We start from the raw sequence: 26954 nt of genomic DNA, 5'->3' as shown, positions 1-26954 counted from the left end.
GTTATTTAAACTGAGGGAAATTAAGATGAACTCAGCAAGGCAGAAGGAGTTACGTGCAAACTTGCCTCATTCAAAGCAAAATGCCATTTTATTGCTTTATTTAAAAGAAATGGTATTGCTGTCACTGAGCAAGACAAATGCAGCATCATTTGAACAGAATGATGGAGTGACACAGGCTGGAAGGGTCCTAGTCCAGCCTCCTGCTTCAAAAATGGGGCAGCACTAAGTTCAGCCCAGGCTGCTCAGGGTTTTATCCTTGTGGGTCTTGAAAACCTCCAAGGCTGGAGCTGTGCAAGCTCTCCACCACCCAGCTGACCCTGCAGCCTAAAGCCAGAACCTCCCAGGTTGCCTGATTTATTCAGAACTTACTGAAAGCACAGATACTGCCCAGGTCAGAGTCAGCCTTTGCTGAGGATGAGGAGCAGAGGCTGCCAAATTTCAAGTCTCTCCACGACACCGAAGTTACCTGAGTCAAGGTAAGAGATAAGCCACACTCACCACCTCCAGTGTGTCAGACGAGTGTGTTCTCTGGCTCCAGAGCTGAGTTTATATGTACTGGTGGTAGGGGACACCCCTGAGCTCCTGGAGAGATGCTGATTGGGTCCTGCCCCACACCTAACTATGCCCAGTACCTGACTGCCCTCCGAGGGTAGATGATGGGGCTGTAAAATAAAGATAAGCAATTTATTGTTCATTTCAATCTGTACTTATCTTCAGCAGTGCTGTCAGCCCATCCCCCAGCAATTCTGTGCTGGTTTCAGAATTTCGTTGCTCATCTGGTTTCGTGTCTTGTACTGAACCTGCTGCTTAAACCTGGCTCCCCTTAGTCAGCCTGTGCCTTGCTGAATCAGGAATAAGCAATGACAGAAATTATATAGTATGTTGGGTGCTATGTCTGGTAGGGACTCTCTGTGTCCTCTGGGATCCTAGGATTAGTCTCTGCACCACTTCCAGCCCTAACCTCTTTCTCCTGCTCCTCATGAAACTGCTTTACTATTAAATCAGCTCAGAGCAGAGAGCAGCTTCTGCTCCGTGGTGACTCCCAAACGCCAGTTGGGTGATTAGGAAAATATCTGGATGCAGATTTTACTGAAAGAGGAAGAGCCCATAGGAATGTCAGTCGCCCTTTTTCTCTCTCCTTCCTAGAGCCAGGGCAGCATGCAATGCTCTGCTCCCCCAAAACACAGCAATGAAGGAACCTTCACCACTGTTGAGGTCATCAGGAAAGAATAAGGCTTGTCAGAATGCTTATTTTGGAATTAAACCTCTTGAAGACATGACTGGTGTAGGCATTAGCACAGGGATGACATTACCTTTGGTCTTTTTGCAATAAATGGACCCTCTGGAAAACATTGCCAGAGGTAATCCATCGTAGCAAAATCTTGCGGGCTGTCTGATGTGACACAGAGCATGCAGGTCTCTTGTGAAGAGGCTGCAAATAACCCCAGCCCCAGCAATAATTGTGTTTTCTGGGCATTGCAGTTACAGAATAACCCAGCCACCCCCGCCTGGCTGTCTCCTGCAGCAGCGTGTGCTCAAAAATAAGATTCTTCCCTTCAGTGACCAAACTGCAAGAATATGGGGATCTTTCCAACCTCAGATGAAACCGAGATATAGAGGGGTATTGGAGGGGTAGAAGACAATTTTAAAATAAAATTATTCATTTAGACAGATATATTTTTTAATGAAATACTTCCTTCAAAAAAAGGTCTAAATGGCAATTTTTGGGACTTTGAAAAAAATCGCCCCCTTTTTCAGGGCAAGGTAAAAACTGTTAGCTGCATCTGATAAAAATGCTCAGGCTTAGTTGCTGGCTGGGGTTAAACCACAACAGACCTTTTAGGTGCCCATTGTGGGGCTTGAGGGTTTGAGACAGCAACAGGTCTGATTGGAATGTGCTACGTCAAATTTATAGCTGTTAGTGCTGTTTAGATATTAATTGCCAGGCTCTTGTGCTTGCCATGGGACTTGACCAACTGTAGATTAGAGTCTAGTGCTTGTTAGTGGCTGCTTTTTGCTTTTGCCTCTTGCTGGAGTGCTGTGCTGCTCATCACCTTGTTCCACTGTGCCTGGGGACATTCCAGTAACAGCCATGGACTGGGAGACAGCCAGGGCATCGCTGCTGCTTCCGTGCCACTGTACTGGACAGGCTGGAACTCCAGTGTGAACAAGAATCAAAGGGACTCTGTGGATGAGAAGAGCACCCTGAAGCACCTGTGGCCGTGGATAAGTCCATGTGGCAGCAGGAAGCACCAGTGGCTGTGCGTGAGGTCACGCCGGAGCACCTCAAGGTGTGTGGCCGTGGGTAAGCCCCCAACAGAGCAGGTACATCCCTGGAGGGACTGCAGCCAGGGATAAGGCCATGTTGGAGCAGATATACCTCTGAAGGTGCTGTGGCCCCTGGAGAAGTCCACACACCCCACACTGCCAGAGAGGAGGCTGGGGATGCATGAGGATTTTGGAAGGACACGGCTGTGACACCTGACCCCAGGTGACCACAGGGATGTTCCACACCATGTGGCATGATGCTCAGCATGTAAAGCTGGGGGTAAGAAGGAAGGAGGGACATTTGAAGTGATGGTGTTTGCCTTCCCAAGTTGTCATTTCGTGTGATGGAGCCCTGCTTTCCTGGGAGGGCTGAACATCTGCCTGCCCACGGGAAGTGGGGGATTAACTCTGCATTGTGCTTTGCTCACACACACGGCTTGTGCTTTACCTGCTTTACCTGTTAAACTGTCTTTATTTCAACCCACGGATTTTCTCACACCCTTCCAGTTCTCTCTCCCATCCCCAGTGAGTGAGGGGCTCCATGGGGCTGAGTTGCCAGCATGGGTTAAACCACATTTTCCCACCACCACTGTCTCCAGAGCTGCTGTACAGTCTGACTCTGTGGCATCACCAGCCCTATGGTTACACACACAACTGTTTTTGCTGGTTTTGCCCCAGCAGGTGAGGATACCAGGCACTGTGGCATGGGTTTTCCTGCTTTGCCTGTGCCTGGGTTAAGAGCAGAGGAGGAGCTGGTCCGCAGGGGACTGGCTGAGGTCTTCACTGGCAGCCTGCTTCCACCCACACAGGAACATCAGGCACTTCACAGCCTCTACATATGATAAAAACGCGTCCCATGGGTACCTAATCTTACCTTGCTATTCTGCAGTGCTTGTGTTACTAAGTTGAAAAAACACACGACAGCACATTCCACGGTGGGCTCACACTGCCCCGTCCTCTCTCTGAAGTCACCTTGCAGCATTTAACCTGCAGGACTCCACTGACTAAACATCAGTGCCCTCAGGCTGGGAAGCAACAACTGGAAAAAACCAGCCAGCTGAAAGGCAGGGAGGTGCAGGGAGTGACAGCTGAGAACACTGGGATGGCTCCCTGCTCTCACAGGAAGGTGTGACAGAATTCATGTCCATGCACAGGGAGAGAGACTCTGCATTTAAACTATTATCATCTAAAAGACTCTTTGCAGAAATAGTTTCATAGTACTCATCTTCACTGTGAGGGTGGTGAGGCCCTGGTACAGGTTGCCCAGAGAAGCTGTGGCTGCCCCATCCCTGGAAGTGTCCAAGGCCAGGTTGGATGGGGCTCTGAGCAACCTGGGCTAGTGGAAGGTGTCCCTGCCTGTGGCAGCGGGGTGGAACTGGATGATCTTTAAGGTCTCTTTGAACCCAAACTAGTCTGTGATTCTGTGATCTCGGTGGGGATGCAGCACTCAGGTTTTACTTCTGGGCACTTGGGAGATCTTTTATGACCACAGTCTCACCCCACAGGGAATTTTTCTCTCAGAGGAGACAATCTGGTTTTAAAATGTTCCTGATTCTGCTGTACCAATTGGGAAGGAAAACCACATGTTTTCCTCCCATGTAATTCAATAATCAAAATGGCTTTATCAAAGCAGTTGAAGCTCCACAGCAGGGCTTGAGAGGATAACAGCAGAAGAAGGGTTAGCAATGCTCTGGGAAAGCCCAGCAGATAATTCAGGGCCATTTTGCTATGAGGACATGAGGTTAAAACTGCTGCTGGTCAAGCTGAATTGAACAGTGAGCTGAAATACTGGTGATAATACCTGCTATCTGAATTATGTGGGTAAACTGGGAAAAAAGGAGGCTGTTACTCACTGTTAAACATATTTTTCACCTTTTTGACACATTTGGTGCAAAAGTCTTACTTCAGTGCAAAACTATTCCAGCTGAAGCATGACATGTTCCATCTGTCCAAAATGTGAATTTTATGCAGGTCCACTCCCCATAATGTAAGTCTTCCCAAAAACAGATAAAGAATTTAATTGCTCGTGGCCAGAGCCCACTGGCACTTCTGAGCAGGGCTGTGTTTGATGAGCCTCACTCAGCAGGGATCTGCCTGGTGGAGTGAGGCACTTGGGGTGAGGTGCACCAACCCAAGCCTGTCCAAGGCAGAAATGGGTTAGAAAAGTTACATTTCTGTTACTGCATTGAAGCAACCATTCACACCCACCTGCTTCAGGAGAGGTCAGCATTTGCTTGTACATCCCGTGGATTTTTCAGTGCCTCTGGTGAGCCTCCTTTGGTGGTGCATCTGCTGCTGTTGGCTGTGGGCAGAGCGGTGCTCCAGAGTCAGCAGGAGAAAAGCAGACCTGCTGGCTTTTCTTGGGAGGACACTGGAAGGGACCCAAGGCATGAGCAGCTCTAAACCCGCTGGGTTTCCCACCCTTCACAGGTCAGGCCTGCTTTGCTTGCCCCATGGGGCTCACCCACTCATTCCTGTACCCTGACAGGTCCAAAAGGCAGCAGTTTCGCTGTGAATCAGCGTGTCCTTCACTCCAGTTTCCCTGGGGACACGAAGTGTCTGTTATAGACACAGGGAATACAGGGATGGGTGGTGCCCTGAGGACACGTGCCCTGTTTGCTTGGGCACACAAACCCAGCTGGATACCACCAGAGGAAGCAGTGACTTTCCTAAGTCTGGGATTCAGCAGGTGTGGAAAAAGCTATGGCATATTTTTAGCTCCTGAAAGAGCAGTGCAACCTGCAATGTAAACACCACTTGGCTTTTCCTCTAAACAGGGGTAGATTTTTTTATCAAGGCTGAGGCAGGGTGGTGAGTTGGCTCTTCTTGCTGCCCCACCATGAGTCAGGACCTCCGGGCTCTTCCCTCATTCACCATCCTCCAGCACCACAGCTGCTGGGTGACTTGGAATTTGGCACTGAACAAAACAGTTGGCTGGACTGGTGGCTCTCCTCCACCGTTCCCTTGACCTTGGGGAAGGCACATGAATGGACCAAATGTTCCGGAGCTGTTGTTTGATACAGCACCCACGCCCAGGTGAGCATCCCTTGCCTGCATTCCTCCCTCCCAGCCACACCTATCATACATTGCCCTCTCCATTATGGGCACCTAGAAAAACAAGCCAGAAAACTGATTTCACTGATGAGGGAATGTGGTGTGGGGGGAAAAGCTGCATTTTAGCCGGACATGGTCTGCATGTTCACTGTGCAGAGCTAGGGCAGCTCTGGGGACAAGATGGGCCCTGGCAGGCAAGACAGCAGTGTGGGTGGCTGGAGGCAAGGGCAAGGGCATGGCTGCAGCAGAGCTTTGTCAGGGGCTGAGGGAGAGATCCCAGGCTCTGTGGGACCCCTCCACACATAGAGCATCCCCACTGTATGCATTGAACCCTGTGGCAAACAGTGCCAGCACCCTGGTGCAGGCTGGACTCCTCGTGCCCTGGCAGGGGCTGTGGCCCTTCCCTCTCCACAGCTCCACTTCTGTTAAGTCCATGCAGATAACGAGCACCTTTAGGAATATTCCATGAGCACAAAGCTCAAACACGTCTGCCTTCCCCTTGCAGTGGCAAAAGGCAGCAGCACTTCCACCAGCAACACAAGTGTGGTTTGGTGGTGGGTGGTGGGGCTTTTTTTTTTTTTTTTTTCCCTAAAGGCATTTTATTGCTTTCATAAGGCAGCTTTCTGGACTGAAGTCCTCCCTTTATCTCCAGAGCCAGAACAGCTGATTGTACCCAGTAATTTTCCTGCTGGTGTCCCACGAGGAGGGGCAGCCCCACAGCTCAGTCCCAGGGGTGCCATTAGGCTGTGACTCAGCTGTCCGGAGGTCTTGCAAAAGTGGGGTGTGGGCTCTCGGTGCCCAAACCTGGGGGCTGCTGCTCACAGGGCACCGAGGAGCCCTGGATGTTTCTCTTAACAGCTGCACTGGCTAAAACCAGTGATCTGATTCAGAACCTGGTCTACTTCATAGGGTATTTCTTAACCTGCTCAGCCCCGTGCTCAGGACTGTGGTCACGGGCCGGCAGCAGGAGCAGGAGCCTCCATCCTGCTGGCAGGTGGAACTTGATCCCACACACTGCCAGCCACTCACTGTGCCTGGTTAGCCTTTGGCCTTATGCTGAAATGGTCTTTTCTTGCACAGGTGAGCCTGGGAGCAATGCTGGCCTTTGGCCTACTGGGCTGTGATATCAGGATCCTTTTTTCCCCCCCTCTGAGTGGACTGCCAAAAGGTGAAGGTGAGGCAGTGATCTGCACTTGCTGCTGGCAATGGCAGCGTTTCAAGTATCATATGGGAAGGATGTGTTAGATAAAGAAGATAAAGCTGAGGACAGAGCACCCTGTGTGTGTGAGGAGATATCTGAACACCAAGTGTGAAAGCCAGGAGATCATGCTGGCAGGACTGGCCCCAGCCCCAGAGGCAGGCAGAGGAAGCCCCCCTCTACCTATTTATCCCCCTGGCCTTTCCCTGTGTCTCTGAGATGGAACAACGTCCTGATGAGACTGGCCAGCAGGGTCCTCAGCTCTCTGGACATGGCTGAGCAAGGGCTGACCACATAAGGAAACAGGACCAAAAAACCAAGGGATGAGTGGTTTACTCACTTGCCCAGCAGATATAAAACCACCTTCATCGTGGTTTAACCTGAGCAACTGACCAAGACATCCAGTGACAGCACAAATAAAAAGCTCTGAAGTGACACAGACAGTCCCTTTGGTTCCTCCCAGCTGCTCCTGACACGCAGAACAACACCCACACAACTCATGAACTCACGCACCTTTTAATATCACAGCCTCACCACAATCCCCAAAGGACATTGCCTTCCCACAGAAATACAGGCTGGCCTGTGCCCCTCACATTTATTCAGGGATCTCTGTCCAACTGACCACACAGGCAACTGGTGCTGCAGGAACTGCAGCAGTGGCACCTGAGCCCTCGCTCTGCATCCCTCCCTTCATACCCTGCTCAGAAACACCAGCATTGGTCTAAAGCCATCCAGGAGAAGCAGAGGATGGGCTGGCTCACCCACAGTCCTGACGTGCCAACAGCTCTCTGATGACAGCAGGAAAGAACTGCAGAGTCTCACAGTCCACACACGGAAAGCGAGGGGTCTTCTGCAGCACACACAAATTTTACAGTCTAACACACTTATAAACTTGAACTGGCATTAAAAAAAGAAACAAAAACAACAACCCTAGAGTCATTCTGCAATCAAACAGGTTTTTATTGAACTCTTTATATTGCATGTTTGTGAACATTTGTGCAATAAATACAGCTCATAGTATTGATTTTTTTTTTCCTCAGGTCCTTAAAGCATAAGAATTCTTCCCTTTGTCGTTGTGGTGTGTTGATGCTACACTGTAAGAAAGGCTGTTGGATGACAGGGATAAGGCAGCTCCTGACAGTGAGTGTTGTGTGAAATTCGTAACAGCAAGCAGAAGTTTTCAGAAATGAGCTTAGTGGGCAAATGAGACTGGTCTGGCTGCTTAGAGGAACCTCTGCTAGCCAGAGTTCTAGAGTCAGCCACAGCTTGTGCAAGAAGTGGGAAATAACACTGAACATAACTTCAACATGATCCTTAAGTGATTGCCTGATAATTGCTTGTAAAATATTGTACAGATTTTACTGGATAATTGCCTTCAGGTGAGAAAATAAAAGCATTATTGTGGAGCCAACACAAGACCAAAAGGACTGATATTCTCTTACAGTGACACACAAATACAGCATAAATTGTTAATACAAATATCCATGTGCAAAATAGTTCTCAGGTTTAGTCAGCACTTGCATAACCAGCACAGGTAAACAGGAGATGCAAGGCACCCACTTCAGAAAAAATGAATAATACAGTTCTGTTCAAGCTCTGGCCTTGAGCTTCAGGTTAAAGACTGAACAAACCACAATGTCTTTCTTGGTCCTCAGAGTATTTGAAACAAAGATGAGCCCAGTGTTAATACAGCCTACCAAGACCAACCAGGACCAGGCCAGCAATGACGTTCTCAGATATGCAAAAAAGCATCACATTTATACAAGCTTTTGCAGGGAGAACTTCAGCCCTGTCCCCTTCTCTTTGCTGCCTTCGTCCCTGCTATGGGAAAGAGCTCTGGAAAGTTTTTCAGTCATTCAGCAACTCCACTTATTTCCCCAATTACTCTGGTCACATAGGGTTGCTACTGTGAATAAGAGGGGCTGGTGGCTGCCCTGCCTTTTCCTCCCTGTGCCAGTGTAGAACAGCAGACAGCTCCTATTCTTAACAAACCACATGGGCAGAGGGGAGCAGCTGGATTTCTTTGGAACCTTGGGCTTACTTGGATTGCTCTAGACTCACATTCCCTCTGCCCTACCAGCTCTAACCACCCCTTATTTCTCAGTCCACCATACTGCCTGTTTTCATGACACCATTGAGATTGAGGTACGAACAGTAAACTAACAAAACCAAGATTCGAATCTTTACACTTCTTTCTTGCCCACTAATTGTCCGGCCCACCTCCAACTGTTTTCTTGTGGTGCTGTTCTGAAGAGCAACTTTGGGAACCTCCTTCTACCTCCTTCACACTTCTTTCTGAATTCAGTTAGGTTGGGACATGGAACTTTTACAGGGAAAAGGGAAAAACCCCAGCTACTCAAGCACCTCCCTCCCTGCTGCCGTCAGCAAAGGTCAGATGGAAAATTTGGGGGGGAGGTGGGGTGAGGATCAGATAAAAGTCAGTAAAGCAAACATTCAAAAGCAGCAGTAATGCCAAAATTTAGCAGCACTGACAGCTACGATTGCAGCAAACACTTCAGGCTGTATCATCTAGCGAAGTACACAGGTTCTCTCTCAAGTGTGGGAATCAAAGGATGCAGTGAAAATACAAGTAATCAAAGAAATAAGTCTCTTGATCTTCCCTGTAAATTAAGAATAGACATGGAAATGTATGTGGCAACAGTATTGAAGTAACTGTGAAGGGGTTTAGAAGCTCAGCTGAAATACTGATGTCTCAAGGGGTACAACTGACCACTCACAGACTCTCAACACCGAGAAAAAAGGATGCCAGAAGCTCTGGAATCAAACATGGTGCCCTTAACTGCTACAAGATATTTATGACCCCTTGTGAAGAAGCTGAAAAACACAGTTTGAAAGCTGAGTTATGAGGCTCTGCCAAGCAGCAACAGGGGTAGGACAGAGCTGTTCAGCCCAGAAAAGCTAATACAGGCTTGAAAACAGTGGTTTTAACACACAGGTAACACACACTTCTGATACTCACATTAGCTCAGCTTTCCACAGTGAGAGGGAACAGTGAAAGAGAAATCACTGCACAGCAAAAGGGGAAAAAATATTAAAAAAATCAACCACACTTTAGAACCAATTATTATTGAACTTGTGTATTTTTAGACTTTTTAGTAGTTTATTCCAGAACTTTGAGAAAAATTGTCTTATAACCTAGGGAAGTATATGAATTTACTTGTTAAACTACAGTTAGGGGTAAGTATGGGTCATGTTAACTCAGCAATAGCCCTAATCTGAAGGGGTAGCCAATGTCTAAGGAAATAAATTGAACAAGGGCAGAATAAACTCAGCATTCAGCAGCATGGCACCAAAAAGTAATCAGAAATCAGCCTAAGCCTTTCTATTATTGCAACAAAGTTCATAACATGCACAAATTTAAGTTGAGAGAGAAGCAGCAAGAAAACAAACGAGGCTGTCACTGCTGGCAGGGGGACACCATCCTTGGTGTCACTTCTTTGGCTTGGACCTCTGGCCTCCCTTTTGATCACCTCCCTCCTCCATTACCCAAGGCACAACTGCAAAGGCTCTGCTGGATGTTCTTTGCTTCCACCACCTCTCTCCTCTGACCACACGCTTCCAAAATGGACAGCAAATCCTGCTGCCACAGGGAGGCCAGCAAGGTAGAGAGAAATCTACATACAGGAGGCAGTAACAGTGATTTTTTTAATAATCCCTTTGTTTTCTCTTGGCTGATTCACAACTCCCTTTTTACAAAGCCAACTTTACTGTCCTGCCAGCAATAGACCCAGCCTAAATAATTGGAGTTTTTTTAACTTGAGTGGAGAGACGAGCCAAGAAAAATGTCACTCTTGCTGATCGAAAATGCTCTTCTTGGCAAAAGGCCAGTCAGAATATGATCAGGGCAGCCTTTATGAAGGTCAAGAACAGCTACTTTTCTCCTGTCCCCAGAGGGTGACTCCACTCACTGAGAGCAGTGGCTGCACAGCTGGGGTTGCTGGTGCCAAGCTGTGCCAGGGCCATGCACATCAAACATGACTGAAGAGCCCAGAGTTACAGAAACAGTGAAAAGTTTCTGTCCTGCTGCACACCACTCTTGTGTACTCTTGACAATACCATTCCACACCATGTTTGGCATTTACTTCCAAACTTGGCTACAATGAATCCACCTAATGACAGAGTTTTTCTCCTGGAATAAGGCACTATAGTGTAGGACCATCTGGCAAAACTCATAAGAGTTTACAGCTCTTTGCCAGATTACCTTTGGCTCTTCTAAAACAGGCACAAAAAAAGCACTTTGAGATAAATGAAAAGGTGGGGAGACAAGGGGAAGATAACAGATGATACAGTGTGATTTTAAAAAGCCTTCAGGTAAGAAGCTTGGTCCTTTTAAATCTTTCCATTTATGTTTTCTTATCAGGGTGCCACTGGAAAAAAAAAAGGTCTGTCTTCATAGGGAAAGCTGGTGCACCATGAAAAACAAAACCACTAGTTTATGGTTGTCACTTCACTGCCATGTTTCTACTCAAACTAGTTTTTCCTCAGAATAGATGACTGAAGCAAGTCTCAGCTGCAACCCCCAGGATTTCCTCTTGTTTTACACTGATGCCACCAAAAGGGAAACCCTCCTTTTTTTATCCCCATGCCCCAGCTCCCACTTTTGTCTCCACACAGGCAATATCTACCTTAACCCCTCTGCATGGAGAAATTATCTGAAACTTTCCAGAGCTCTCTTGGGCCTCTGCTTCATTAACTCTTTATTTCAACACATTTTATGAGTCCGAGACAATGTTTTCGAAATCCAGACTTTAGACATAACGAGGAACATACCAGTTAACTTAGGCAATATTTTTTACACACACATATATATATGTATATGTATATATATAGGTAAAAAAATAAAATTGTCTTGATAAGAAACATTGGGTAAGGTGATTAAGAAACAAGTCCTCGGAAGCTGTGCAATACAGCAAGACACACTGGCTGTAGAGCTGACACCAGGATAGCTAACTGCTTATTTTCAGAATTAAAAAAAAAAAACCAAACAAAACCACACAACAAAAAACACCCTAAGACCATTCTACTCAAGGCCATTCTACTAAAGAAATAAACCTGATTCCTTGTTGGAGATTGCAAAACGTTGGTGAAGAGGCTCCACGTCGCCGCTTGGCTTTAGTTGGATTTCCTCTCCCGCTCTCGTGCGGTCACAAAGTTCAGCAGGTCGATGGCTGTGACGATGCCAAACACCATTTGCCTCTTGCTGGAGGAGCCATCAGTGTGATCTGCACGGAAACAAAGGGAATTCTGGCTTTAGCAGGCACAAACCCACATATCCCACTTGGTTTTAATGGCACGGCTTGTAAAGGCAGGAGCCAAACCATCCCAGCTCCACGTGGCAGGGTCTGGAGCTGGTGATCACTGGGGACCCTGGAACACAGAGGGGGAACCCAAAGGGCATCTTGGCCAACAGTCACAGAGGAAGTGACAAGGATTTTCAGTTCAGAAAGGCTCTCAACAAAACCGCAACACTATGGAAGGAAGGATAAGGGGCCACCAGATTTACTCTTTCTGACATGAAAATTCAAACCACATCCTCTGTTATAAAGTGTATTTTCCTCATACATTAGTTTCTGTGGCTCTACTTGAAACAGCTGCAAGTGACATCATCCCAGTGGAACCACTTTAATGGTCCAAAGGAATCACATTTTGAGGAGGAAACGTGACACTGCCATCTCCGTGCGCTGCTGTCAAATACAGGATCAGCACAAAGATCACAATACAACATTTTACCACTTATATTGAAAAAACTTAGTAACCATTTAATCTTTGCTGCATTGAGAGCACAGATGGAAGGGATTTTTTTTCATTTTGAGCATAAGCCTTTGACCTGGGAACCAAGTGGCCACATGACTTCTGGCCCTTTAACTAGTCTAAGTTCCCTGTTCCTAAAGTCTGGCTGTACTGAGATGTTTAGTCTACTTTACACTCAGTTTGTTCAGCCAGCTGGATTGTCCTGGGCTTTACACTTACTCAATCTCTGTTCCACTGCAAGCTTCCAGTGAGATTTTAGGTTTATAAATAGTCAGCACAGAGCCAAGAGCACATCCTTATGGAGATTATCAGGAGCAACCCCAAATTTGATGTCTATTCTTCTCACAGTTATAATTGAGATAGCTATCAGATAAATTTATCTGGTGAGTCTTAATGTTGTTTTCAGTCTAGTTTCTCAGAGTTTGTAATTTTACAGGTTGTCTGCCTCAAGCAAGATGAAACAGGAAAAAATACTATTGGCATATAACAGTGATATACCCCCAGCTTTGAAGATTTATTTAGTCATTTCCAGTTCATAAAGAGGGCAGTGTAAAGAGTTTTGAGAAGGATGAAGAAAAGTAGAGTTTGGAGGGTAAACATCAAGTGAAGTTAGTTTAAATAAAATAAACAGGAAAAAGAAATATTTTTGAGACAGTGATGTCAGTGTCAACATCTAGATCTTACTAACTTTTATGAAGTTGTAGTAATTTTTTTGCTTTAGAAAGACAAAAAATTGGAGAGTAGTTAACCTAGCAACCACAGAATTAAAGAGTTACTGTCTTACTAGACTCATAGAATGGCTTGGGTTGGAAGGGACCCTTAAAGACCATTTCATTCCAACCCCTTGCCATGGGCAGGGACACTTTTCACTAGACCAGGTTGCTCTGAGTCCCATCCAGCCTGGCCTTGGACACTTCCAGGGATGGAAGTTAGTGTTAGCAGCACACAGTTACGGAGAGGGAAGGAGGATTTGGCTTTTTCAGATCTTGTTTACACATTCACACTCGCTTCTTGTCACCACTCAAAGATTCCCTCTCACAAGGCACAAGCACATTGTACTTACACTGAATTTGCTCATGAACCACTAGAGCAAAGTGGTCTATTTCCAGGATATGAGAGAGTTTCCCCAAGTTGTCTTTCAGGTTAATCTGAGGAGAGAGATACAAAGCTTAAATAAAACAGTCCTTTCTGTGTTCAGTGGTTGATAAAACCCACATACTTCGTGCAGAACTAAAACCAATACATCAGCATTTGTTGCTGCTCTCATCTGAAGTATTGTAAAACGCCAACAAACCAAGGCCAACTTAAAAGATCGGTTTTCTTTGTTTCTAATTTCCAAGAAAACAAAGCACTACGTGAGATTACTCACTCTGACTCTGTAAACATAATGAATATACTGAATATCTGAAAAAAATGTCAATAATAGAAGAAGGTCAGGTGTTCCACATGTCTTAACAAAAGAAGTTACTATAAAACTCTTTATACTTGGTGATTTTCTTCCAGCAAGACTGGGAAAAAGTGAATGAATCAGGCTGCAAATGATTGTGGAAGTGAACACGATCTTCAAAGGTAGCAGGTGAAAAGCCCAAACAAGCCAAAAACATAACCAAAGGCAAAAGATTGCTGAGCTAACACTGTATTCAGGTGCAAATCAAGGAACTGAGAGTTAAGAATTCATTTTTAGTGAAGTTCAACTTTGCTAAGACTGAACAAGAAAGCACCATATGTTGACCCTGCAGAAATAAAGATACTTCCAGATCACTTCACTAATCACCTGCTGCAAACATTTAAAAAACTACATAAAACTGTTCTTAATATGATTTAACATATTAAGCAGCAGCCACAGGTCCATTACCCAGGTGACTCTCCCCAGGTCCATGCAGCACCCACCACCCAACATATTTTTATTAAAGGGGATTAAAGGAATTCACACCGAGGAAAAGTCTTATGCTGCAGATTCAAAAGGCCTTCAAAAATGAGCTCAGCTTGTGAGCGAGGAATAAATGCCACAGCATGAACAACTGGGCTGCACTGGAACACACAGCTCTGTCTCCATAGTTGGTGTTCGAAGATATCAAAAGGATCCCCAGTGTTTAAGGGACCAGCAGCCTGTAGTGCAGAGTGAGGCACCAATCCCTAAACCTGTGGGCCAGGCAAGGAGGGGGGTGGGAAATCTGGATTTACTGCCACATGGAGTCACCTATCAGTCACCACCACTGACAAAGTTTTGTCAAATGTGTGTGCAAAGCCCAGCTTTTGAACCCGGGTTCAAAGCTCCCTGAAGGGGTAGAGCCCCTTGCCATCAGACTGTGTATCGTCCATAGGGTTGTTTTCAGGGATTGGGTAGGCTCAAGGAAACCAGGATAAGCAGCCCCTCGGCAGCACTGGGACAACTATGAAGACATAAATATGTTTTGAGATGCTTAATGGATATTTAACAGAACCCCCATGGAGTTTTCACCTGTCTCACTAGCGCTCATTCAAGCTCCCTAAACATTTTACCACGAGTTTTCCCACATTTAGGCATTTTTTTAAAACTTACTAAGTTTTAAGGCAATGAGTCTACACATATGGTACTACACTACACCATGGAACTAACATCTCCCTCAAGGATGCTCCCCCTCTCCACTAGCAAACAGCACTTGTTTGGATTGGCAAATTATCCTGTGACTGGTGCTTCAAATTCCCAGAGCACTATCCTGCCAGGGACTTTAAAAAAGCTGTAACCATTCCTTTTCCATTCTAGGAGATTGCCACAAAATAATTGTGGTGATCCTATCAAAGAAAGCATCCTGCATTATAGAATCCACAGAATGGTTTGGCTTGGAAGGGGCTTTAAAGATCACCCAGTTCCAACCCCCCTGCCACGGGCAGGGACATCTTCCACTAGACCAGGTTGCTCAGAGCTCCATCCAGTCTGTTCTTGACCAGCTTCAGGGATGGCGAGTCCACAACCTCTCTGGGCAATCTAAAAAAGCTGGAACATACAAAAAGATACCTCTGCTTTGGTAGCCACAGGCTAAGCCTACCTCTTATTCATGCACACTGTGATATCCTATGTGGGATATGAGAAGTCATTTCAGTGGCACAGATGATCTGTTTTCCCAATTTCACCAGTAAACAAGCCAAATAACCTCAACTAAAGTGGTAAGAAAAGCAAAACCCACAATACTTCTGAGGTTATGTGCATTTAACCACGTTTCTCCATCAAACCATCAACTCAAACAGAAAAACCATCAACGAATGAGGCTTCCAGTTAGCATGTTAGCAATACCACTGCTCGTGTCACTCCCCTTCCATCCTCCACCAAGAAAATACCAGAACTGAAGGGAAAAGAAATGGTTAAGCTGTTCTTTACTGAAGAAGCACGAGAAACTTCAAGTTGCCCACGGCAAAGGCCACAACCTCAGAAGTGCAGAGAACTGGCTGGTGCAGCCAACACCAGCATAGCCACAGACACAACGGCACACCACCAGCCACAGAAACTCTTACGGTGCCCAAGGGAGGGAGAACATGAACTAAGCAGTTGTGTTACGCACCACATATCCACATGATGCTTGATTATCTGCCTGGGAAGGAAAAAATCAATTTACATGTGTCCATAAAGAACCAGCATCCTTGCTCAGCCAAAGGGACCTGGTGGCTCATGGACTGAAGAGAAGCATTACACACACTTCCAGAACACACCACTTCATCTACTTTGAGACAGTGTTCAAACTTAAAACCTGGTGAAAACTAAGTCAAGAACTCCACGTCAAAACCAAAATTCTTTCCTGCAAAAGAATCAAAGCAACAATAACACTACTTATATATTTTAGAAGAGCACCCATAAAGTTGGAAAATTGTGTTACCATAGAATCACATAATGGTTTGGGTTGGAAGGAACCTTAAAGATCAACTAGTTCCAACCCCCCTGCTATGGGCAGGGACACCTTCCACTAGACCAGGTTGCTCTGAGTCCCATCCAGCCTGGCCTTGAACAATTCCAGGGATGGGGCAGCCACAGCTTCTCTGGGCAACCTGTGCCAGGGCCTCAACACCCGCCACACTGGATGGACTAACACCAAAATTCACATATCTTTACAATATCAGCTTTCAGCAGGCAACCCCTGCTTCAGCAAGGCACCTGATACATAAAACATTGTTTATTTTCAGCAGATGCAAAAATTATTTAGCTGAGCTGTTTCAACATCTTCCTGTCTCTTCCCCTGGATAGTTACACATTGCCCACATTTGTGCTGGGGTTTTTGGGGCAGGAGGAAAGGACAGACACGCTGGAAGAAAGCCTGATGAAGTAATGGAACAGCACAATATAGCCACAACACAAACCTAGGAGCTACTGAGTGATCTAGGATAGGGTTTAGAGCACGTCTGTGCTCAATAACAGCTGCTCTGTACGGTCCCAGGTGAACCTTACCCAACATGATGCACTGAGGTGTTGGGACACCTACTCCAGTACCTCAAGCCAGAGAACTAAGAGCTGTACAATATATCTGCTTACCTGTTGAAATTGCTTGTAGATTACTTTTCTGACTTCATCAGAAGGCTGAACTTTTCCAGCAAGCAGTGAAGAAAGCATGTTACCCAGGGTAACCATGCCCAAAATCACCCTGGGGAGGGAGGGAGAAGACAGGACTAAGCAACACAAAAGCCTCAGGTGTTCCTGTAGATAAAAGCATCCACTCTCAGCCAACCTGGAGAAGTCAGTTCAGCTACTTCATAGTAATAATGCAACATTATTGATGCTATACTTGGATTCTGTGTCTCTGCAGGAGACAGAGTCCAGTTCTCAGAAGCTCTGGAGACGCACACACAAGTCAGCAGGTGCTGTGGGTGCCTGGCCCTTCTGAGCATCTTTGTATCTCTGCTCCTTGTAACTGCAGAGCTGCCTGTAGTCTCGGGGAGCTTTTGAAAAGCACCGACTACTTCACTGTTTTACACCCTCCTCTGTCCTTTTGAAAGGTGTGACAGCCAGAGACATGCTCATCCCAGTTTTGCTCATTCCCCTTCTCCCTACAAGGCTCTACAATAATTCATTCCTTGATTTAGCACTGCAGTTGGACAGTAATTGAGCAACTCTACATTATTCAGCAGGTCTACAGGAGACCTACAGGGTAATAGGGCACATGCCAGTTTGCTGGGGACACTCTGGGTTATAGGGGTAACTACAGCATTGCACTATAACACAGTGTTCTGAAGAAACTGGGTGAACACTGCAGTGGAGGTGGGTAAGTTTGGGTTTGGTTGTTTTAAACAAGAATATTTTTGCTTTGTTAAGTTAAACAGTTATTATTTAGAAAAACCTAATTGCATTATCCTGCAGAGACACACTGAGTAAGTGTATCACAATAATCATTAAAGTTATGTGAAGAGCAGGACAACCTTGGCATGACAACGTACCAAGTCCAGCACTGGTGTGTTTTAAGTAACATTTCTGAACTGTGTTACTAGAACTGAAAAAAAGATGAGTGAGAGGATATTATACTTCCAGCAAGCACTTAAAAGACATTCCTTGGGACCTGGTGAGGGAAGTGATACATATGGATGAATAGTGATATATGTGGACATACCCAGATTCATCAACAACTGGTACCTGGTCGAATCCCTTCTCCCGGAGAATTTCGACAGTCTTTGCACAGGTAACAGTTGGAAGCACAGTCAGGGGAGCAGAGAGGCTCAGTTCTTGAACACTGATGTTCCACCACCTGGGGATGAAGTAAAAAAAAACAAACCATGCAAGATTTATGGAGAGAACAGAACCAGCTCTTCATGTACAGTGGCCTCCAACACGACAGGAATGACAAAAGGAAACAAGGAAGGATTCAGCCAGAGTCAATAAAGCTTCAGGGTTCTAAAGTTTTATCCCCAATATCAGAAAGTCACTGAAGTGTGAGAAGGCTCGAAGACCGAAACTCTTTCCTTCATTTCATTGACTTTCTAGGATTAGACACTTAGTGGAGAGAACTAATCCCCCCAGTTTCAATACTTATATCTTACACAGAAAATTTTGTGCTCCTACTGAAAGACCTACCCATATTTACAGTCACTATAGGCAACAATTTAGGGAAGATTCCCTTCCACCTCTGCAGACTTGCAGTCCTTTGCACTCAAGAACTCTGATCTCGGAAGAGTTTTTTGGATGCTACTTTTTTTTTTTTTTTATTCTAAATAAAAAAAAGTCATTAAGTACCAAATTTTCTTCTGCTGCCATGCAACTCAAAGAACAACGTCAACTAATTTAGGCAGATTTGATTAATAGCTGCAATTATACAACAAGGCAATGAAAGATTAGCTAAATCAAAGGAGTAGTGTAAATTGAAATGAGCTTTGAATTAGCAACTGCCATAAACTCGATTGAATAGACTCATGAAAATCCAAACGGATCTGACAGGTTTACCAGGGTTTGTTGCCAAGGTCCTCTTCTTTCATGAACCCTTTCTGAATCATCCATTTGTCACTCAAAAACTTGGACCTGGAAAATCATCAGGAAGTGAAAAGCTCATTAGCAGGTTGAACATCTGACAGCAAACACAGGCAACTGTTTACAGCTCACTACCACTAACAAATAAAGTGTAATTGAAAACAGACCCTCATTTGCTATCCAAGCTTACCAGCCAGGGACATGGAGGAAAATATTTAGAGGAAGAAAAAGGAATCCTATAAGAAACAAAGTTCCAACTACATCAGTCTCTTGCAATACAATAGCGACACAGTCTGGAATGAAGGTGTGCCAGGCAAGGTTTGTCTGCAGCTTCTAGTTGTTTCTAGTTTCTAGTATTGAGTTGGATGCAACAGAAATCAGGAAACACAGCTAAAAATACCACGTTTTGGGATATGCTTCAATGCAGTAGGAGAAAAACTACTCAGCACAGCTCAAAGCCCTCACACTTCCACCTGTAAACTCACCCTGACAGTGGCTGCTGCTGCAGGAGTGCTGGGCTCTGCTGTGGGCACAGGGATGGGATAATACCAGTGGTCCCCCAGAAATAACAGAGTGAAACCTTTCCTGTGAAAGATGCTAACCAGTGATGACCATCTACTGAAATCAAAGCCCAGTTTTCAAAGGGAAAATGTCTACTCCATGTCAGGCCCTTTTTAGATACCTCGGAACTTGTGCCCCAAACACATTCCTGGGTGATACAAGAAATAGGTATTCAAATTGCCACTGCTGAAAGGAGGTCTGAGGGACTGCCTCATCCCTTTCCCAGGGAGAAAACCAGCAGGCTCTTACATGTAGTTCCTGATAGAGTCAGGGAGGATGACAACACAGCACTGACCCTCCTTCAGCTCCTTGGCTGCCTTCACAGCCACAGCCATGGCACTGCCTGAGCTGCCACCTGCCAAAACACAGAGCAGAGGCAGAACTGTCAAGCAGTGAGTGAAATGAGAATGATCAAAAGAGAGGAGGAGAGAGAGAGTGAGACGAGCCCAGAGTGAGGAAGTCAAGTTCCGAGGTGGAAGGAGGTCTCTCTGATCTGCACAAGGCTTCAGCCTCCCACAGAGAAACCCAAAGGATCCACATCTGCTCTCACCACACAGCAGCCCCTCCTCTCGGATCAGCATGCGAGCAAAAGCAAAGGACTCCTCATCGTTGCTCTTGTACCACTGGTCCACTGCCTGGGAAGGGGCAGGAAGAGAGAAACAGAGGGCTGTTTAAATGAGGAGGGACAGGGGAACTACACAACCAGTGTGAATTCAACCCAGGCTCTTTGAGGTAACAGCTGCCCTACTGAGCCGTGTGCCTGGGTTTCCATCCTCCAAATGCCAAGTGGGGTTTTTTTGCCAAGGTAAGATGATCACATCAGTACAGCAGGCTCCTTATTGGAATCTCACTGTGGGAACAGGCTGCTGTGAGTCAGCCACTGAGAGCATCAGTTTCTTCCCCTCCTGGAGGGCTTCCCAGGGACACAGGCTCTGCTCAAGATGCTGTCATACCTCTTTGTCCAGGAGGGGTTGGGATGCTTTACTGGAGACTTTTTCTTTATTGGTTAGTTGGTGTTTTTTTGTTGCTTGGGTTTCTTTTTATTGTGTGTGGTTTGTGGTATGTTTTGTTTGGGTTTTTTTTAAATGTAAAAATAAATTTGTTCTAGGAAAACATTATCTACTCACAGCCTTTTGACCTGGCATTGTAAAACAAACATTCTGAGGACTGCTTCTGCTGATGGAAAGAACAGGAATAGTCCTGCCTCCCAGTCCTCCCATTTCACCTCAAAGGAATACTTCCCCAAGCTTTTCCCTCCGCCTTTCACCTCACTCCTGCATCCCACCATAGGGCAAAGGGCAGTGAAACCAAGCAGCACGACTTACAGATCTGTCCAACACCGTGGGGACAAAATCATATCCGATTCCTTCCACTTCATACATTGTCTTGTCAGTCTTGTTCAGTGATTCTGGTGTAGCAAGGATGGAGCCTTCAGGATCCACACCTATGATCTGGAGAAGCAGTTTCCACTCAGGCCACTGTGACACACTGCTTCTGGGGACACAGCACGTGTGAGCACTGGCCTTGTTGCAGCTGCTGGTGTCACACTCAGCCAAGCCAACAGCAACCTGGCCTCCTACTCATTTTTCTGGCAAAATTCACCTCCCCTGAGAGCAAAATGCTTTGCTGCTTCTGGCAACCCATCCCATCTCTTCGGGATGTGTGGACACCGAGGGGCACCACTTGCTCTATGTGGGTTTTGCTTGTTTTAAACAGAAGACAGGGTTTCCCCAAGACAAGATTGTCCTCATTCACATGTCAGGCATCATTACAGCCAAGACATTTTGGGCCAAGTGTAAGTAGATCGGTTTTATTTTCTTCATCACTCCCTGCCTATGTAGGAAAATGTTCACGATGGAAGCAGGATACCGAGTTCTGTGAGGAAATCTTTGCAGAGACAATTACACCAGGTAAAACCTCAGCAGCTCCAAAAAAGTTAGTGATGGCACAGTCAGAGAGGAAACACAAGGCTGCAGAGTACAAACCAGAGGGGGAAGTTTCTCAGATACCCCATGAAGGGATCTGAGGGCCAGTTTCACCTGCTGAGCCAAACCCGAACTCTGGTCACCACTGAGACCAGAGGATTTCAGACAGTCTGAAAACCTTTGTTCTTTGTTCTCAGAACTTCCTTCTAGCTAAGAACAGAGAGGGGCTTCCCACAGAGATCCAGGGCAGGCTTGCAAGGAATGAGATGTGCCAAGCGGAGCAGTCTGAGGTTGACCCCACTAAAGAGAAATGCATGAGGTTTGTCACTTACTTTGCACCCTGGACACTTCTCCTTCAGCTTTCTGGAGATGCCAGTGATAGTCCCTCCTGTGCCAGCCGTAGCCACCAGCATGTCTATCTTTCCTGTTTGAGGGTGAGGGATAGAAGGCAGTTGTGAAACCTCCAACAGAATGACGGATTAAAACCCCACTTACACCTAAGTATGGACTTTCTTCAACAAAAATGCAGAAAGTGGCTGAAAAGGGCAAGATGAGGTCCTTTCCTTCCCAAGAGTTGTTATGAGACCTGCCCTGAGCCCACATTGCTCAATCCTCATTTACTCCAATAAGGGTTTTGAAATGTCCATCCAGAGGCCTGGCAAGGCACCAACTTGTGGCACTTTGGACACAGCTGGAGGTGGCCCATGAAGCTGACAGCTGTAGCTTTCCTGTTACTGTATTTGCTGATACAGATAATTCATTCTCTAATTTAAACCAAGCAGCCCATTATATTAGTTAATTAGCTGAGTGAGTGCCAAGAGCATGGGTTAGGCATCCATGGAGAGAACGGTTAACACAACTACTTGCTCATTTTCCAGTGAAAAAGACTTTGGTCACTAGCACTCAGAGTGAGTGTGCATGTATTTTATCCCTCTGTCACCACCTACAGTTTCCCTGGTGCATCCACATGACAGCTTTGTTAATCAAAAAATAAAATTAAATTTTTAAAAGGTCACCAACTCACACACGAAAACAAATGCTTACCAGCCAAGAGAATAACACCCCACCAAGCAGGGGCAACTGAACAGTGCCTGCCCTGTGAGGGAAAGTAAATACAAACAAGAAGTCTAAAGCTGGAACTCATCTGGACTCCCAATTTGTGGGATGGCAGCTTGTTAAAAGTGCACTCATTTAAACTCAAACTTAAAGTTTGTCACAGAAAGACAAGCCAAATCCTCTGAACAGTCAGATTTTTAGGAGGGAGGAAAACCCTTCACATGGTCTCCACCTTAATGAGAAGGAATTTAATAGCTGATTTTCTTATGAGAGGGTCCCATCGGAAACTGTACTGTATAACATTTTTATAAGGCAGGCCAGTAGCTCCCATTTGACTTAATTCTACCACCTATGGAAATGCCCCCAAGGTAGACTGCAGCATCACATGGAATGTCTCCAACAGCTCTCAAACCACCTCCTCAGCTGGGTGAGTGAGCCCAGCAGAAGCTCTGTGCTGCCACAGCTCAGTCCCTGCTGGTTCTCCAGCTCAGCTGCCCAGCACTAAGATGGAAGAGATCCCTACAGAGTGAGAGGGTCCTACTGGTGACAACTGCCACATAGGGCAGTTTGTGCTCCTGAGGACCCCTAAGTGAAGAATCTTCCAATGTATTGGAGTATTTGGTCTGGAAATGTTAAAATACCTATGTCTGTACTTGGGATCAGAGAAAAACGACCCTATTTCACAGCAGTCTACCTATGCCTTTTTTTTTTAATAAGGTATCTTAAGCATCACTGCTTCCTCCACCTGAACACAAGCAGAGGAATCTAAAAATCAAAGAATTCTTCTTTAATGGAAAAAAAAAATTATTACTGTGACTACTGAAATAAGGTAACTCTCTAATGACACACGGCATAGGTATGGGATTTGCTGTGCCAAAATCCACGTATTTCTCATCCAGCCGAGGTCTCATTCTCCAAGAACATAACAATAAAACTACCAGGGACTGGCTGGGGAGGGGATTAGCAGCAGAGCAGACATACCATCACACTGCTGCAGGATCTCCTCAGCTGTGGTGTCATAGTGTGTCAGGGGGTTGCTGGGATTCCGGTACTAAATGGAAAGACAGAACAGACGTGAAGACAAAAATTCAGATCGTGAGGCATTTCAAGAACATGTCAAACAATCTCCAAGCCCCACAACAGCGACACACACTACCTGCACCTAGGCCCGAGGGGAGATACAACCTTCCTAATCTGTGACTTAATTTAAGAGTAGTTCTAAGGTGCCAGCACCCTCCAATGCAACGATCAGTCTTGTTTGTGGGACAGCTACTTTTAGCAACGTGACTCCTGCGTCCATTCTTCCACACAGGCTTGCCAACTCAGTGGAAAAAGACGTCCTTAAGTGTTGCAGTTTTGGCAAACAGTGGCTCATTGCTGCTCTCTAGTGACTACAAAAACTCACTGGCTTGGAGCACAGCGGTTGATCAGCCACAGCTCCAGATCTGGGGCATCTTCTCCTCCAGAGACACACGCAGAGTGTTGAACAGTCAACCAAGGACACTAAGAAACAAGGCTGCAATTCCTCCTCCATGCTGTCCTGCACCTCCTGCATCCTGGCTCTTACCTGGTCTAGGATGTGTGCGTTGGGGATTTCGTTCTTCAGCCTCCACGCCACTCCCACGTGAGATTCAGGAGAATCAAATCTGGCTGTAGTTGGGGTCCTCACAATCTCAGCACCCAGAGCTCTCAGGACATCCACCTGTAGCAAAGAAAGGCGGTCACAAAACCCCAGAACGCTCTCCCAGCAGAGAGACTTCACTGGATGAAAGGGGAAAGAAAGCATCTTCCCTTTCACCTGGTCAGCAGTAGCCTCCTCAGTGGTTCTCCTAAAGCCTGAGCCACTGAGCCATGGATCAAAAACAAATGACGTTAAGGATTTGAACTAAGCTTTACTGGTGAGGCAGGTGTCAAATTCCTGTTTCTAGTCCAGGCCTTCATGCCTGTAGGAACTATTACTACCACACTGAGAAGTCTCATTCAGCCAAAACACCCTCTCCTCTCACATCAGGCACAAGTTCTGCACTCCAGCACTGCTGTAGCCCAGTATTTTATGTTTAAGTGCAAATTATGTTTATTTATCCCCTCCAGGGCCCTGTGCACCTTTGAACTGCTACAAGGGCAAGAAAATTTATAACACTGAGCCTGTCTTCAGAGGGCAGGGAGACCTTTGGTGCCATGTGGCACATGGCAATGGCCATGTGGTACCTCTCCCTCCAGAGCAGGCAAGAGCAAGCCATGGGTACAGGCCTTCAAGGGATGTTGTTCATTTGTGCTGCTGACTCAGCTGTGGAACACAGGGGATCTCCTCCACTCTCTTCTCTTGGCTGCAAGTGCAGCACCACAGGACAGGGCTTGCTCTATAAACAGATGCTTTGTGCTTTCCACAGAGAAGGTAAGTGGAAGGCAAGGCAGCTTTTCCTTCCCCTTTGCTGTTGTGGTGACACAACTCAGAGGCTTGCCAGGACCAGCCAGTGTAACCTGAGGAGCTCAACAGGCTCCCTCACACTCAGCCCTGAGCCCTGAATATTTGCAGAATATTCGAAGCTTCAGCACTGCCTCCCTTCACCCTCTGCTCAGCAAGGGACAGGAAGTCCCTTCAATGTGCGTGGCAAATCCCAAGTTCCCTTGACATTTGTATTTAAAACACCTATGACAGTTTTCAAAGTGACAATGCTGTGGGGATAGGTCTTAAAGACATTTTCAAAGACATTTTCTATCCATGGCTAGCCAGCCTGGATCTCTGTGGGCGCTGGCAACAGCTCCTCAGCAGAGTTCTGCCTGGCCAATTACATATTTTATACCATCTTTGTTGCTAAAGCCACAGCATCCATCTGCACCGGGAATTCTGCGAGTGCAAACACGTTTATTTTTTTAAATTCTTGAAAACACAAGCAGGTCTGACCTTCTCCATGCTCATTTTCTCTGGCATCACGATGATGCAGCGGTAACCCTTCACTGCCGCAGCCAAGGCCAGCCCAATTCCTGAAAGCAGGCAAAGACATGCAGAGCACACGGTGAGGAGCAGCAGAGAACAAAACCCACAATGCCAGCATTGCCATGCCCCTGGATTTAATCAGATTTTCACCAGAGGCTTGAATACAGTGTCTCTAGAAGGGTGGCAAACAGATTGTTTCAGTCTGTTGGGCAGAACTGGATTTCAGATGCTGCTCGTTCTTTGAGGTTCACAGCCAAGAGAAAGTTTAGCCAAGGGTGGGGAAGCTTGACATGTGCAAACTGCTGGCTTTACCACATGCACATCACCTTCCTCCTGTCTCACCCACTTCATTTTTACAGAAGGAATTTGGGAAAGGAATGTGCTTCAAGCTAGAGAAGATTAGAGAGTCCCTTTGATACTGCCAGAAGATCAGAGCCTTTACTGACTCACTTTTGCACTAAACCCCTAGTCTGCAATGCACTGAAACTAAGGCCTCTCTAGAAAGAAATTATTGAGATGCTGTTTGTGATTGAGGTTCTAATGCACTGGGTCAACTTGCTGCCACAGTGAAGTACCTTGACTGTTAGAGACAGACACTTCCAGCTGGTCATCTTCTGTACCTCAGAGAAGAGAAGCTCACAGCTGTTATTAGATCATCTCTCTGCAGGATAAGCTAAACAGATCAAGTTGGTTGATCAGTGTCTGAGGTGAGACGACAAGGCAGCTCCCCTGCTGTGTTGGGTGCAGGACCAACACTTGCAGTTTACCCTACACAGAGACTTGCTTGTTCAAAGCTGGCTCTGTTTCTACACGGTGCTGAATCACACAGAGGTAAAAAAACCCGTAATAATCTTTAACTGTTAGTGTAAGAGAAGCTTAACTCACGCCTCAAGTAATTCAAGTAGTGTTTAATATATTTGTGGGAGGAAAAACAACTTTTCTCAGTGTATTACAGATAAATATGGATACCCAAATACAAAAATAAGAGAGAAAAGGCCTCACTAAGGCCAGAGACTGAAGAGAAGCCATCCATCACTCTTCCTTATAGTCTGTGATAAACAAAGAATTTTGAGACCTGAACTCTAATACTTTGTACTTTCTGCCACTGAACTGGAAATGCAGCAAACATCAAAACAGGACTTTGGTTGAGGGAGAAGTGGAATGCAGAGAGGATAAAAATATAACACATTAGCTCTCACTTTCAACATACTCGGTAGCCCTGAGCAGTAGCCTAGAGCAAATGACAAGTGTCTCAGGTTACTGTCTGCCCTGGTCTTTGCTTTTATATGAAAAAAAGAGACAGCATTCTGCAGCAATTGTCCTGTATCTCCTTCAGTTCTGCCTTTTCAGATTCCGTGGCAAGGAGAATCATTTATCAGGTACTGACCCAGAAAGCAGGATGTCATAGTATGACCTTAGATACTGGAGGAATGCAATATATATGGATATTTTCCACTAAGTGCCATTGTTCAGGCAAGGGGTACAGCCACATTCACAAAGGCTTCAGTTGCACTGCACCCTCCAAAGAACAGTTGCTGAGACAACAGCAACTGATGTGACCTCCCAGTTTTTTTGTTGAAGGCAGATCAGCTCATCATCCCAGTCCCTCCAGTAACAAAGGTTTGACTGGACCAAAAGAACAAAAGAAAGATCTGCTTGGCCTGTGTCTAATATCTTGCAACAGTGGATGGAAGCCCAGGAAGGAGTTTAAGAACAGGACAAAACACCTCTCCAGAGCACATCAGGCAGGAGAGAAGTTTG

The 26954-nt window shown here is 45.9% G+C and overlaps 1 protein-coding gene across 4 annotated transcripts in view; it reads right to left on the bottom strand.

The window, feature by feature from the left end:
* Positions 1-7456: 7456 nt before the first annotated feature.
* LOC113998870 (cystathionine beta-synthase-like protein) overlaps positions 7457-26954 on the bottom strand; it is a 30126-nt gene continuing 10628 nt past the window's right edge. For 2 of the 4 annotated variants that reach the window (XM_027741933.2, XM_039380201.1), the window contains exons 6-17: positions 25161-25240; positions 23823-23957; positions 23237-23306; positions 21532-21623; positions 20600-20725; positions 19825-19909; positions 19524-19629; positions 18690-18764; positions 17863-17997; positions 16794-16902; positions 13356-13440; positions 7457-11763 (exon numbers count right to left, since the gene is read on the bottom strand). In XM_027741933.2, coding sequence (XP_027597734.1) covers positions 11654-11763; positions 13356-13440; positions 16794-16902; positions 17863-17997; positions 18690-18764; positions 19524-19629; positions 19825-19909; positions 20600-20725; positions 21532-21623; positions 23237-23306; positions 23823-23957; positions 25161-25240 — 1208 coding nt within the window. In that variant the 3' untranslated portion in view covers positions 7457-11653. The other 2 variants (XM_039380202.1, XM_039380203.1) reach the window with 2 other exon arrangements.

The sequence above is a fragment of the Pipra filicauda genome, unplaced genomic scaffold, assembly GCF_003945595.2.
Source record: "Pipra filicauda isolate LSUMZ 115617 unplaced genomic scaffold, ASM394559v2 scaffold18_size4552066_pilon, whole genome shotgun sequence".
Classification (NCBI taxonomy): domain Eukaryota; kingdom Metazoa; phylum Chordata; class Aves; order Passeriformes; family Pipridae; genus Pipra; species Pipra filicauda.
Note: the sequence above shows the minus strand (reverse complement) of the source record. Positions and strands in the feature narration are given on the sequence as shown.